General features: G+C 33.4%; 1 protein-coding gene across 1 annotated transcript in view; it reads left to right on the top strand.

The window, feature by feature from the left end:
- The window catches only part of KIAA0825 (KIAA0825 ortholog), a 212225-nt gene that overhangs the window by 9014 nt on the left and 188951 nt on the right, over positions 1-14260 (top strand). The window contains exon 2 of the mRNA XM_088533752.1: positions 5353-5492. Within this exon, the coding sequence (XP_088389878.1) occupies positions 5362-5492 (131 nt within the window). The 5' untranslated portion in view covers positions 5353-5361. The remainder of the gene's footprint in view (positions 1-5352; positions 5493-14260) is intronic.

The raw sequence follows: 14260 nt of genomic DNA, 5'->3' as shown, positions 1-14260 counted from the left end.
CTCTGATGTGTGATTGCAGGTGACATCTTCTGGGCTTTAAAGTGGCCCAGAGCAGTTGTGCAACTAAAGATGAAGGAAATCACTGTAAGGAAGATAGTCTGGAAGCATAAGCTGAGTGATGAAAAATCTCGTAGTCGGCTTATCCTCTTTAGTTTTACAGGGATGCTTGTACAGTAAATATAGATCTCCTGTAAGATAAGGAGGTGATATCACCAAAAAAAAAATGGGTCAATAATTTGGCTACAGAAATCTGCAGTTTGAAACACGCCTGTTTTCAAATCACAGGTACATTGACACCCTCATTTAAAAAAAAAAATGAAGTTAATGTTTATTTTCTTTTATTGTCTTGCGTGAAGGTGAAATGAGATCTCTAGAAGAAAGTCATATAATGTTAAAATAAATTTTCAAATAATTAGATTTTCTTGAAATAGCAGTCCACAAAATGTGATTGCTGTGCTACTTTTACTGTTCTTATAGAGCGCATTCTGTGCTAAAGTAGGAAATAATATAATATTTGCAACCTGCTAAATGAAGAAATGTATTAGGTAATATCCATTTTTTTTAGTAATGTGCATGCTATGGTTTAAATTGAAATTACAGTTATTTTGGAATACATTAAGGGTATTATTAAAACTATTTAGAAAAATGTTTGTTGTATTAAAATGAGGTAAAGCAGTGGCATTAACTGAAATAAATTAAAAAAAAGAAAAGTTGAGTTTTCTTGTAAAAACATTGAATGACTTTTTAAAGACTTTAATTGTGGAGTTGCGAACTGAGCTTATAGAACTCCAGGTTTAAAAATTGGTGATTTGAACAAAACAACATCAATCTACTTTTTTATCAGCTAAAGTAGTTTATTTATACAGTTTATGCTGGTTGTGGTGAATAACAGAAATTGCAGTACAATCAAAAAAAAAAAAAAGTTTCCTTAGCAGATCAGGAAGTTCAAGAAGAAGTGAAGATGTCCCTTAACATAAAATATCTTGGAACATAAACACTTCAGATATCCAGTGCAAACTTGATTTTTCATTCCCTGCTATCTATGTTAAACCATTTCTGCTTGAAGTATTTGGGATTCCTTTAAGATTGTTAATTGTTGATTTTCATCCTGCTTCTCTACTTATCTTATATATCACCTCACGTCCTGGTCTTGGTAGATTAGAAATATGTGTTTCTATATATATAAAATTCAACTGTATAATTGTAAAACTGTATGTAGATGCTTTTTTTTTCCAGATTTGTTTGTGTAACTATAATTCAAAATTTGCCTTACATTCTCTATGATTGATGCTCTTCTTTGATAGCTGAAGCCCATTAGTGTCAAAACAAGGGTCTTAACTGGCTTAAGTGCTATAGGGAAATAAATGAATAGCAGTGCTATATTTCCTTTGATAAATAAATCTAACATCATTTACAAAGTTACTAGAAAGGCTGAAATGGATTTGTATGCTGTAAACAAGGTCTAGTAATATTTTACCCTGTGTAATGAAATACTGCTGTACTCATAGTTTATGTTTACAAAGAAAGGTCTTTGTCAAAAAGTGTGAGTTGTCTCTATAGCTGCATTTTTACATATGCAGCATATTATTATATAATATATAACTATATGTATATTATAATATATAATTATATATTATATATTAATATATATATCATAGAATCGTAGAATCACAGAATGCTTAAGGTTGGAAGGGACCTCTAGAGATCATCTAGTCCAACCCCCCTGCACACACAGGGTCACCTAGAGCACGTGGCACAGGACTGCGTCCAAGTGGGTTTTGAAGATCTCCAGAGAAGGAGACTCCACAACCTCTCTGGGCAGCCTGTTCCAGTGCTCTGTCATCCTCACTGGTAAGAAATTTCTCCTTAAGTTCCTGTGGAACTTTTGGTGCTTCAGTTTCCAGTTGTTTCCTCTAGTATATGTTCATACAAAAAACTACTCAAGTTTTAGGATGACTCAGCATTTACATACCATATGTCTGAAAATGAATGTTTATTACAGTAAATATGAGCATTACCTAATCCTCTTAGAAATCCCTTAGAATTTCCATGTATGTTAGTAATGGAGGGATTCCACAGCAGTTCTGCTTAGGGAAACATTAAATTTGAACTAATTATCGTTTTAGAGAGGAGGTCTATAAAAAGATTGTTGCCTTTTGATTGACTTGGAAAAAGAAAAGTTAGAAAAGAAAAGAAAAGAAAAATTGCTTTTAGATGATTATTGCTATATGAGATAAAAAAGGCAAAAAGTATATGACATGAACTTGAATATTCGACATTGTTTCTTCAAATTGGCTTGTTTTGGCAAATATTGGTTCTTGTAGTTAGAGGTATTATGCATGGCAAATTGTTAAAATAAAACTTACATTAATACTGGGGGTTAAAATATAGAGCTGAAAATTAATTCTAAGCTACTCTGTGTATAGCTTAAACCGTCCAGTAGCAACCAAAAAGACTGCCAGCTCCATCATTTTTCTGTTGAAGAATGATCCTTTAGTGGTGAAGAATGCTATATTTTGAAAGGAACTTTACCTTTTATGTGTATGGATGCTTTAGGAGATAGATGTGAATTTGGTTCCTAAGACCAGTCATGTCTGAGGCAGGTTATGTCAGAACATAGGATATTTCATCACCAAGAAGAAAAAAGGCAAAGAAACAAAATGTAAAGCCCTACGAGAAGGAGAGGTCTCTGCTGCTCGTCAGGGAGCAGCGAGGAGCAGTGGCCGGTTCGGAGCAGCGTGTCCTGCTGCGGGAGCGCTGGGAGCCCACGCTAGCAGTGGGCACCGGGCTGGTGGAGGTGACTAGGGACAGATGCAGCCCTGCTTGCGCTGGAGCTGCAGCTTTGCTCCTCTGGCCTAGTCCAGGCTGGAGCTCACGGAATGGGGATGGCCTGAAATGGAGGTCCTGGACCACCGTGGGCAGTGGTTGTGGGCCCTGGGGACGTTGAGAGCCTTTTAAGATGCTCAGGGCTCTGACATGGATTACATAAATACTGGTAGGATTTCTGCTCCACTTGAATGTGTTTATATTATGATCCACTAACAACAGGTAGTTCTGAAAGCTTAAACCTTTGCTTCTTCATATGGTAGTTCAGTAATAGAGAAATATTTTTGTATGAAGCACAACCTATTGACCATTTAAAATGATACCTTACAATTGGATAATCAAGTGTAGCTTTTTCCCTCATAAAATCAGACTGTAAAAATAATTACCTTATTCTGACAAGTGAACTGAAGAAGTATGGCATAGAAGTCTGATAGGAATGCATACATAAAAACTAAGCTATGTTTACAAGGTGATTTTTTTCATATGGTGAATTTGTTAAACAGTAAGTGGCCTGTAATCAGTATTGATATCTTTGTGTGGTTCTCAAAAAGTTTTTGTCTATCCTATAAGGAAACAACCTAGTGGTGCATTTATATGTAATAGGTTTTGATTGCAGAGTCACTGACTGTTTTGCAAGCATAGGTAGATATAAGATGGGTTTGACTACAGGCATTGCATTGGGCTATCTGAGGTATTTTTTAAGGATGTGATTTGTGTGACCGTGCCTGAATATAAATAGTATCATGTATTAGTAAACTGTATTTCAATATTCCTTGTATCTCAAAATTCCCTCAAGTGCTGTTTGAATCTTTTTCCATGGGTTATAGATTCTCCTCAAGTAGGTGTACAGTCTTTCTGCCAGAGTGCCTGGATGAACTATTTCAGCATTTGGGAGCGTGCTTTTTACTTCTGCTTTTAATTACAGTGTCTTTAATTGCAGTAATATCTGTTAAGATAGTTTGAGTCTTATGTTCAAAGACTGATCTTCCCTCCAAGTGTTACGTGATGTATTTGGTTTTCATCCAGACCTTTTAACCGGAAGAGTGCCTGAGTTTCAACTGTGTTTCAAACTGTTGGAAAGTCTTCAAATTATTCTTTGGAAATGGATGTTCTGTAGCTTCCGGGGGTTTAAGAAAATGATATATCCACAAAATATTTCTTAGTATCCTACTGTTAGCTGAGGCTCTACATAACCCTGGGGATCTAATGCTTTGTTTTGAAAGAGATAAGACAGTATCACTAGTGATGCTTCCTCTAAAGAAATCTGCAGCTCTGCTGCTTGTTGCTCATATTGGAGCAATGCTATTATCTTGACTTTGCATCTTAATCTGATGTTCTTTTAGGGAATGTGTTTTGACTGTTCAGTTGGAAACCCTCAAACCATTTTTAATAGTGTCTGGCAACCGGAGTAAAGTTATTATTTTTTTTACCATTATTGATATAACCGTTTAATATCTTGTTCACAACTTAGACCGCAGTGTAAATTTAAATTAATTCTGTGATAATTCAAGATTTTCGTGTATGGAAATTTGCGTTATCTGATTTATCATTTCTATTCTATCTCATGTCCTAAAAAAAAAAAGGATAATCATGGCTGACCTGTATTTATTTTACAATTGGATTTCAAAATTTTATTTATTTCATAAATTAATATTGCCTGTAAATAAAATAGTACATTTCTTAATTGGGAACTGTAAATGAAGTATATTTTCAGTTCCAAACATCATGTGCATCCAAATTCTTGCATTTGTGCCTCCAAGTGCTACTGCAATATAAATACAATTGAAGATGCTGATTTTTTTTTTGACATTAGATGTACAGGTATTGAGAAGCTTCAATTCTTATGTAATTTTTCTTCAACTTCAGTATCAAATAATCAATGTATGCAAAATAAATTCCATTTTTTTTGTTATCAGTGAAATGAAAGTTTAATTAAATTGCTGCTAATAGTATTCTTCTGATATAGATTTCTGGGATGTAACTTCTTAGTTTGAGTAGGATTATGAATTTGACCTGTATTCTGACAAAGTATGTGTGAAGTAAAATCTCAAAAAGGTAAATATTTTCATGGTTTTCTCTTTGCCTTAGAGTACAGTAGATTTTGGTCTGGATTTTTTTTAGGTTCTGCTTATTTGCAATGGTGTGCTGAAATTTCATAACACAGTTACACTATGGAGAAAAAATATATGCACATAGCAAATGGATGTACACATTAACATAATTTTTGTTGTTGTTGTTTTTAGATTTTTCAAAATGTAGTGAAGAAACCTAGTACTAAGGGGAAGATAAGTTATTTCTTAAGCTAAAAATGCAATATATCATCAAATGTATACCTGTGTTTATTTTACAGATACCCTTCAATAGAACTCTGCTCAGAAGGAAGGCTTTCATTATTCGACAATGATATTATAATTAATTCCTTCCTTATTAATCTAAACATTGCAAAGAAGCAACATCTTCTACATTTTGGTGCTTATAGCCTGTGTTGTTTCATTATTTAACCATTTTTCCATATGTATTTTACAGATTTTGAAAATGGAGTGGGGGGGAGAGTATTCTCTTGATTCTTCCAATTTCGACTGTTTGTTAAATGCTCTTCCTGGAGAATTGGAGTTTCAACAAGTCCTTAGTGATATTGATGAAAAAATAAAGAAGAATTCTGCTAGGTAAACAACATTTTCTAAGTATCTGCAATATTAGTGAAATTTATTTGTGAATTTAGTGAAAATTATTTGAAATGATTTGTTTGAAATTATGTTTAGAATGATAGTTGTTTCCTTGCTTCTTTTGTTAAGTTAAATATATTAAAAATCCAATAATTTTTTCAGTAGTAACTTAACCATAACCATTTAAGCACTTAACACATTTTTAATGCCATATAATTTCCATGCTATAGTCTTTCTCTGTATGGTACTTTTGATGGTTGAATCATCTTCATCTTAGGAATTATTGTAGTTATTGAGATAGAGAAAGAAGAAATTGTGTATTCTCATGACATTTGTGTTTTGTACAGCTTTGAGTTAGAAGTTTTGTTCACTAAAAGACATAAGGAATTTACAAGAAAGCACCCTTTGAACCCATAATATTCTTTAAACATTTCTAATGAAAGTAGAAAAAGCAAATAAATATGTTCTTTGTTAAAGAATCCATTATTTTACTTTTCAATTAAAATATTCGTACAATAGTAGAAGACTTTGTAACTAGATTTTTTTTTGTGATATCCTTCAGTGCTTGTTTTGTTATACATATGTCCATTATAATGCTATAGAAACACTGAAGTACCGAATAGGTTCTCTTTTGATTCTGTTTTTTTTTTAATATCATTATAGAAACGTCATCCAATCTTCTGTGTATTCCTTCTGCTTTGAAAAGTGGTGGGAGTGTTTGTGGTTGAAGTCTGTAGTACCTGTAAAGCACTTTCATTGGAGAAAGTTCTCTTAAACAAACAGTAATTGCTTTGAGAAAAGTCAGTGCTTATTCAAAGATATAAGAAGTAGCATTATTTATGTAAAATATTTTTTTAAAATTGCCTTTGGATAGCAGTCCATTTTGTATAAGTGTATGATTTCAAAGAATGCTTTTGATGACATTTGCTTTAATGCTGTGCAATTTTAGTGAAACTTGAACTTGTGAAGGTCTTTGTCCACTGCTCCAAACAGGTTTCTGAAGAATAAAAATAAACTTCATTGAAAACTGATTTATGTGACTGCTGAATTGCTGCTGAGATTTTTTTTCAGCCTTTTTATTTATATTATTCATATCACACTTTTTGAACAATTTTCTTTTAAAAAATTAACGGCCACAAATGTTTACTTGTGACAGTAATAATCCTAGGGTTGCAATAATAGCAAATATCTGTGGAGTGTGCTGTTTTAAACCAGTACACAGTGCAGTATCCAAGCTGTTGACATCAGTGAAATCTTAATGTGTGCTTTGAAGATTTTAGCTGATGTCATCATAGATTTATTACTATTGGATTTTGAGTTGCTATAGTGTTACAGATCTAGGGAAAAAAACAGCATCAACATTTTTTGGCAGATATATGAACTGTATATTGCCACCTGCAGATATATAAACTGTATTTTGCTACCTTTTCAGTTACCAGCCAAAATTGATCTTTGACATTGTTAGGTAGAGCCAATCTGAAAGTTTATATGATAATTAGAAAGATCTTTGGAATATGCATGGATTACTATTTTTGTTTGTTTTTAACTTGCATAAAATGTATGCAGCTGGTTGATAAAACTTCTGAGCTTTTTTGGAGAGAGAGACACAGTCAGGAAGGACTTGGTAGTCTTGCTGAACTGCTTCTTAAGGTTGTTTTTAAACAGAATTTCACAAGAAAAATCAGAAAGTAGCCCTGTAGGGTATAGCCAGAAAGCAGGTGATATTTTGTTTCTATAATATGTCATTTTCAGAAATGGAGAGGAGTTTAAAAGAAGATGGACAGCAACTGATACGACTTTTAAATTAAAAAGAGTATTTTTATTGCTAATATATTAGAGGTAGTATGGATTGAAATCATTTTCAAGTTACCATTGATCTTTGTAAGTGGTATGATAAGAGCAGCTCTATGTGCTACAGTGATGCAATTGGAATATGATCCATTTTTCATCAGATAGATTTATGATTTTATTATACCACAGAGAATAAGCATAATAGTATACAGCATATATATATTTTTAAAAATAAAGCAGAGCGTAAAAAATTACTGTACAAAAGTGCATAAATCACTTGAACACTCATTTATTACCTTCCATCTGAATAGCTTTTATAAAATTGTGTGACACAACAAATCAGATTGGCTTTCCAACAGTTGAATTACCCTCAGTAGGTAGGTAGTGTACCAGTTCTACTCAGTGGCATAACAACAACAACTACAACAACAAAGCGAAAAAGTGGCCAAGTGGCTGCTGGTGGGGAATTGTTTAATTTCTCGGTTTTAAGGAAGTAAAAGTGATTCATTCATTCACTGTTCTAAAGCAGAGTTCTTATTACAGCTGAACATTAGTATTATCTTTACAGTATTTTATGGCAGTAGCTAAATATGGAGTCTCAAAACCATTGTCTCTGCTGGCTGGTTTTCTGTGCCAAAATAGTCTCGGATTATTCTACAGCATGAAGTTGTGTTCATAATTTCATGAGATTGCCATTTCTCTTCAGTCTTTCCCCTCACTTTTGCTTTCACTTATACTGCTTTTCAAATTTTTTTTGATTAAATTTTTGTTTTCTAATATGGAAGTTTAAGAATTCCTAACAGTTAATTTATGAATAATCCATGAAATAAACTTTCGGAGGATTTTTAATACTACTATTAGAAAATGATACAACTACAGAAAAAAAAAAAAGATGCTTGTGGGATTAACTCTAGCATTTGAATTTTTTGTTTGTTCATTTCTGTCTCTCTACATCAGTGTGTGACTGGCTACTTTCTAGCAGTGACATCTGTGTTCTGCCCTGCTGCGGGAAAGTTCAAGGAATTCAAACCTTCTACAACAGAACAATGACTCTGAATTCAACAAAATCATTTACTAATAACTCTCTAATACATTGAAGACCGTATCTATGTGAGGCTTTTTTAGCAGAGACCTCCGTCTTCAGCTTAACTTTCTGTCTGTTTAACAGCAATTTAGTCATCTATGAGAAAAATGAATTGGTGATGATCTGCTTCAAGGAACCCAGTAGAGTCGTGACTAAGTGCTTACAACATAGCGTCCTGTCCTATGTTTGTTTAATATAAATTTTAGTTGTTATTTAGTCGACTAACAAGATGCTTAGTTTGCAAACTTAGAATATGTGGGATGTGTCTCAGTCAGGATGGTAGTATGACATTTTCCACTTCCTCTGGCTGTTGATTATAACTTTGCTGACCTGCCTGGAAGTATCTTCCTGCATCCATCCCTTGTGATTAAGGACCAGGTAGGCTCCTAGGCACTTCTCCACGTACCATTTTTCTGTAGCGCAATTGAAGCATGCAAGGACTCATGTGACATGAAACTGAGTTCTGATGCAGGCAATACACTTGTCTTTTCTGTTTTGAAGGAAATTTGTAGTTTTTCCTTTCTGGAATCTGTAGTTCTTCTGACAACCTCGCTTAACTAGTCATTCAAGATCATCAACAAAGTCTTGGGATTTCCATGCAAAATCTTAAATAGTGGTTAAATATTAGGGAGAATTTCCAACTAGAGCCGTTAGGACAGTGGGGTATAATGTTGATAGTGTTTCTTTTCTTGATTATGTTTTAACATAGCTCTCAGACAAACCTTCTTTCTTCTGATGTGTATTTAACCTACTTATTGTAAAAGTGCATTGCTGTAGTATTTAATTTTGAAGTAGTACTTATTAAAGCTGTTAGAATGATGTTACTAAAATCTTTGATAAAGAGTATCTGTCTACCCACTACACTGTTAATTGCTAGAAAAGAATAATTGAGCTCGAACAGGAATGTAATTTTATTCCCATTCAGTCTGTGTCAGCTTTGTTGTGATTGATTGCTGAGATCAGGATAGTTGCTCCTTATCATTTTACTAGCTGGGACAGCACAGAGCTCCTCAGAGGCTGACTATTTTAATAGATAGGTAGTTTCTTAACTCTGTTCTACAGTGATTATGATTGTGTCAGTGTCTTAGCTAGTTAGCTGTCATGTACATTTACAGAAGCTATAATCACATCTTTGACTGCACTGTGAAATATCTCATTTCATATAAGTAAACAGAAGACAATGTCTTTTACTCCTTATTTCTCACTGTTGTGTTCAGGTCAGTGGAGTTGAAAGACACCTATACTTCACTACCTGTCTTCTAAAATAACTTACTGGATCAAAGCTTACATGTAGTGGATTTCAATACCTGAAGTCTTTAAAATAATATGGGAAATTATTCTAAAGATATGCAGTGATTCAATGAGAAGTTACAGTTCCGATATGCAAATAGTTTGGTGAGTTTCTGTGCTGAAAGTACAGCAAAGTCATAACAATTGTATTTAATTCTGGTGACAATTCTATAAAGTTCTTTCATGGTGTCAGTAGGTCTGTTTTTAAGTGGGTAAATTGGAGAGAGAAAATAGTTTGCAAAGTCCTCTGTTTTTAAGGAGTAAGGTCCAAGGTTATAATAACAAAAATTTGAAGAAGTTGTTTTTGCAAGGCTTCTAGCATCATGATAAGACTGTCGCTTTCCCAGATCCATGTTTTAAAGAATTGATGATTAAAAAAAAAAGATATCAAGACATATTTTTCTAACAGCTCTTTTCTAAAGAGGTAATGTTTATGCAGTTAGGTCTTTGTCAGTTCTGTATTGCTGCTTATGCAATAATAGGTTTATGAAATAATGTTATGAGACAATATTGAATGAAGAAAATACAAAATAATATGTTTGACTTCCTTTATGAAATATTATGTTTAACTTCCAAATTATATTAAAAAATACAAAATATGAAAGAGGTAATAGAATAATGGAGTCTTAATTATGAAAATGTTTACTCAAGGCATGCACAAATATGAAGTGATAACAAAATTAATAGCAAAAGATGATTTACTTCCAAGGTTTTTCCTCTGCTGTTGAGGTCGTCATTGCAAAGAACAAAAAACGATGGAAATTTAACTTAAGCAGATGGATTAATGAGAGTAAGAAAACAAGTATTCCAGAAATAATAAGCTGCTGATTTGATAGACTAGAAAGGATTTTTTTCAGAAATCTTAAAAAGCGATGTGCACCGTGAATATTACTGTAAGTTGTCAGAAGTAGCACAGGAACATGCAAAATGATAAATAGCCATTTTTGCTAAAATCTCTTGTTCTGTTAAAGATCCAATTATCAAATAATCCCTGCATAAATCTTTGTGATTTTTCAGCTAGATGTCATTCTGTAACATTCTGTCTCTAGCAGTTTTAAATTTTTATCCAAAGAACAGATTATATGTATGGTTAAATTGCTGTTTGTTAATACACAGCATTTATTAATACAGGTGCTAAAGCACCAGCAATCACCTCACCAATTGCTTGTAGCTCATGGGACGTTTTCATAGTGTTCCCTTTTTGGTGGGTCAACTTTCATAAAATAAAGCAAGATGCTTGTTTCTATTTGGAAGAAAATCATAGAATCATAGAAACACAGAATGGAAGAGATCTCTAACGATCATCTAGTCCAACCCCCCTGCACACACAGGGTCACCTAGAGCACGTGGCACAGGACTGCGTCCAAGCGGGTTTGGAAGATCTCCAGAGGGGGAGACTCCACAACCTCTCTGGGCAACCTGTTCCAGGGCTCTGTCACCCTCACTGGTAAGAAATTTTTCCTTAAGTTCCTGTGGAACTTTTGATGTTTTGTTTGTGGTCATTACCTCTAGAGTTTGTGGCTATAAGGAAAACGCTTGTTCAAATAATACTGGTAAATGTTTCCGTCTTACTATCTATGTGTACTCATGGTCTTCTGACATAGACAGTTTTTAAATGATATGATGAACTTTCTATAAAAAGCCCTATATCTTTAGAAATCAACCTTAATCTTTTAAATATAAATGATAATCATAACAAAACAGTGCCATCAGCTAGTAGTGCTGCCTTCAAAAACTAGAGGAAATTTTTTAAGCAATTTTGAAAAATTCTGACTGTTCTTAATAAAAGACATGTAATCTATGATTCTACAAGCAGATCTGAATGACAACAGTACGTGATCTGTAACTCAGCAGTCCCAAATTTGTCATCAGTTGATGCAGTCACTCCAAAATAAGCTCTCTACACAATGAGATTAATCCTAAAAATTGTCATTAATTTAACAAGTAAGAACAACGAGGAGTTCTCTTTTTGAAAAGAAGAAATCTTCTCAGGGTTCACCAGAAAAGCAGTTCTATTGTGGACACAGATGAAATAGCAGAACTTAACTGAGTTTATGAAAAACCTCATCTCTAAGAAAGAGAAACTATTTCAGCGAAACCACAATGTCGCTGGCCTAGTGGTATACCAGTAGTATTAACTGTAAAATCATGCCCACAGAGATTAAAGCTATTCCTAGTATAAGAGTTAGTATGTCTTTCTGGAGAAACTAATTAATTCAGGGGAAAAAAAATGTGTGAGTAGGTTACTTCAGTACAGAACAAGTTTAGACTTTTCATTGAGCTTTTATATTTCAATCATAATTTAGTAGTTTGGCGACCATCCTTTTCTGTCATAACTGAACAATTCCATGGATTCAAAATGGAAACATTCATGGAAGAAAAATTTATTGAGGACTATTAAATAGTATGACACTATCTCTGCTTTAAGTCATTATGTCACAAATTCCTAGAGATCAGGAGACCGTTCTGAGAAATACTGATGTGTGTTGTCCTGCTCTTATATTCATTTCATCTTCTGTTGACCACTGACTGGAAAAATCCAGATTTCATCTGACGACGCACAGTCATTCCAGTGTAGTACAAGTGGGCTGATTTCCTCTAGAAGAATTAAGCTCCTCAGGTTAGGTACAGCAACATCCAACTTTGGTACCTGAACACTAAAAACACAAACTGAATGAGTCACCTTCTCATTAGAGTTAGGTGTTTAAAGAACGATTCATAGAATGTAGAAATGAGGTAAAGAACCAATTAACAATAATAAACAGGGAAAAAAATTAAGAACAGAACTATGTTTAATTTTGCTGTTTTACTCCAGATCTTGGGTGCCCGGTTTAGATACAGTCATGTCCTGCGTGCAACCTTATCTTATATTGAGTGCATATATGATTTTAAGACAATGTATGCACCTATTTCGGATACTCAGTATTTGTTGACATTGTCTGGGTTGATGCTTTAATTTATTCAAGAAACCTGAACTTATGCACTGCACTGAACTTACTACAATGTATCTTTTGTTAACTGTTAATGTAAAATATTAGAAAGAAAAAATGGAATTTAATACTTTATGTGGCTTTATATAATTGTGCTTTTAAGATTTTACGTCATTAAATTTATTAACCACATTTCTTCCATTATGTTTATATAAAGATTTTGTTTACAGTTTCTAAGTTTAACAAATTTGAGAAGGAGACTCTTTTCTCAAAAAAAAAGAATGGGAACCTAGGACTCATTCTCACTATGCCGATGTGAAATAAGAAAAGTTTAAATACTAGCCTTTACTTTTTAAGTGAATTTAAGTGAATTTAAATAATTTTAATCCTCTTTGGCTGAAGTTTTTATTTTAAATGAATGCTTTCTAAAGTCGGGTAACATACATAAACTTTTTTTTGCATTGGTAACCAAATTTCTAAATATTTATTTTAATAATTGAACTTAATTAATGTAGTGGAATAAGCATCTATAATTAACCATGTTCATGTAATATTAAGTGTTGACAATAACCTTGGAAGACAGAAACAGCAAGGTTTGGAGACTGTGTTTATCTACAGTATGTTGCAAGTAAACAGTATGAAAGTATTTTTATTCAGTGAAAAACTGTTTTAATCTGAATTTGATGTTTATTTTATTGAGATAAAAGGATTAAACAAAATGAATCATGGTTTGTACTTTCTGGGAGGTCCACTGAAATCTATCCGTGTAATCCTTTCATCGGTGTTAGGACAAATTACTGAAATATCTGGCCTTGTGAAGGGTGTAGACTCTTTATAGTTTGGCAAGATGAGCCTAAAAACTGATTCCTCACTGAAGTAGATTGACACAGACTAACAAGAGTAGACCCTTTAATGTACACAATGCTGTAACTCTGGATAAGTAATCTTGGGTATGACTGAACAAGACACAGCAGCAGCCCACAATAGAATCCTTTGATAGGCTCCCAGAGGACAAGGTGTATATGCAAGGCATTTAGTTTCGTAGTCCTGGGAACAGGTTTCACAAATTAAAAAGAGGCATGCAACTCTTTTGTTTAGAACTGATATTCATGACTGGGCTGTGCCAGTGGCCCACAGGCAGAGAGAGATTATTTTTCATTGAAGTACTTTTGTTCTCCTGATAAGGTCTCTTGTTGCTGAGAAGATTTTTTTTTTTTTCACGAGACTTTGTTTTGAACCTTCATAATTTTCTTGGAAAAAATCTTTTTTTCTAGAGAGGCTTTTATAGGACCATGTGTTCTTAATTCTTTTTTAAAAAAATTAAATACGTTAGCATTGGTTTTATTTACTGAATTTCATTTCTGAAGATAATGCAGCCATAACACATGCATCTTCCTTTCAAAAAGGAGGACTCTGGTTTATCTCATGTCTCTTAAACATAAAAAAAAACCCTATAAATCTTAATGAATACAATTAAATATGGAAAAATATAAACAATTCAAAACACCCAGCTTGCTTTAAGGCAGTGTTTTTTATAGATTGTATGGTCATTATTGTTTTAGAAGCAGTTTATCTACAATCGTATTTTTACACCCCTCCAAAATGTTACTGTTGCTCAGCACTTTGCTGCTCACTATGACCTCTGTATTCCGCATTTGTAGTCAATGCATTGT

The sequence above is a fragment of the Tinamus guttatus genome, unplaced genomic scaffold, assembly GCF_059628265.1.
Source record: "Tinamus guttatus ecotype Peru unplaced genomic scaffold, ASM5962826v1 Tinamus_guttatus_pri_ptg000517l, whole genome shotgun sequence".
Classification (NCBI taxonomy): Eukaryota; Metazoa; Chordata; class Aves; order Tinamiformes; family Tinamidae; genus Tinamus; species Tinamus guttatus.
This window is presented reverse-complemented; position numbering and strand designations above follow the sequence as displayed.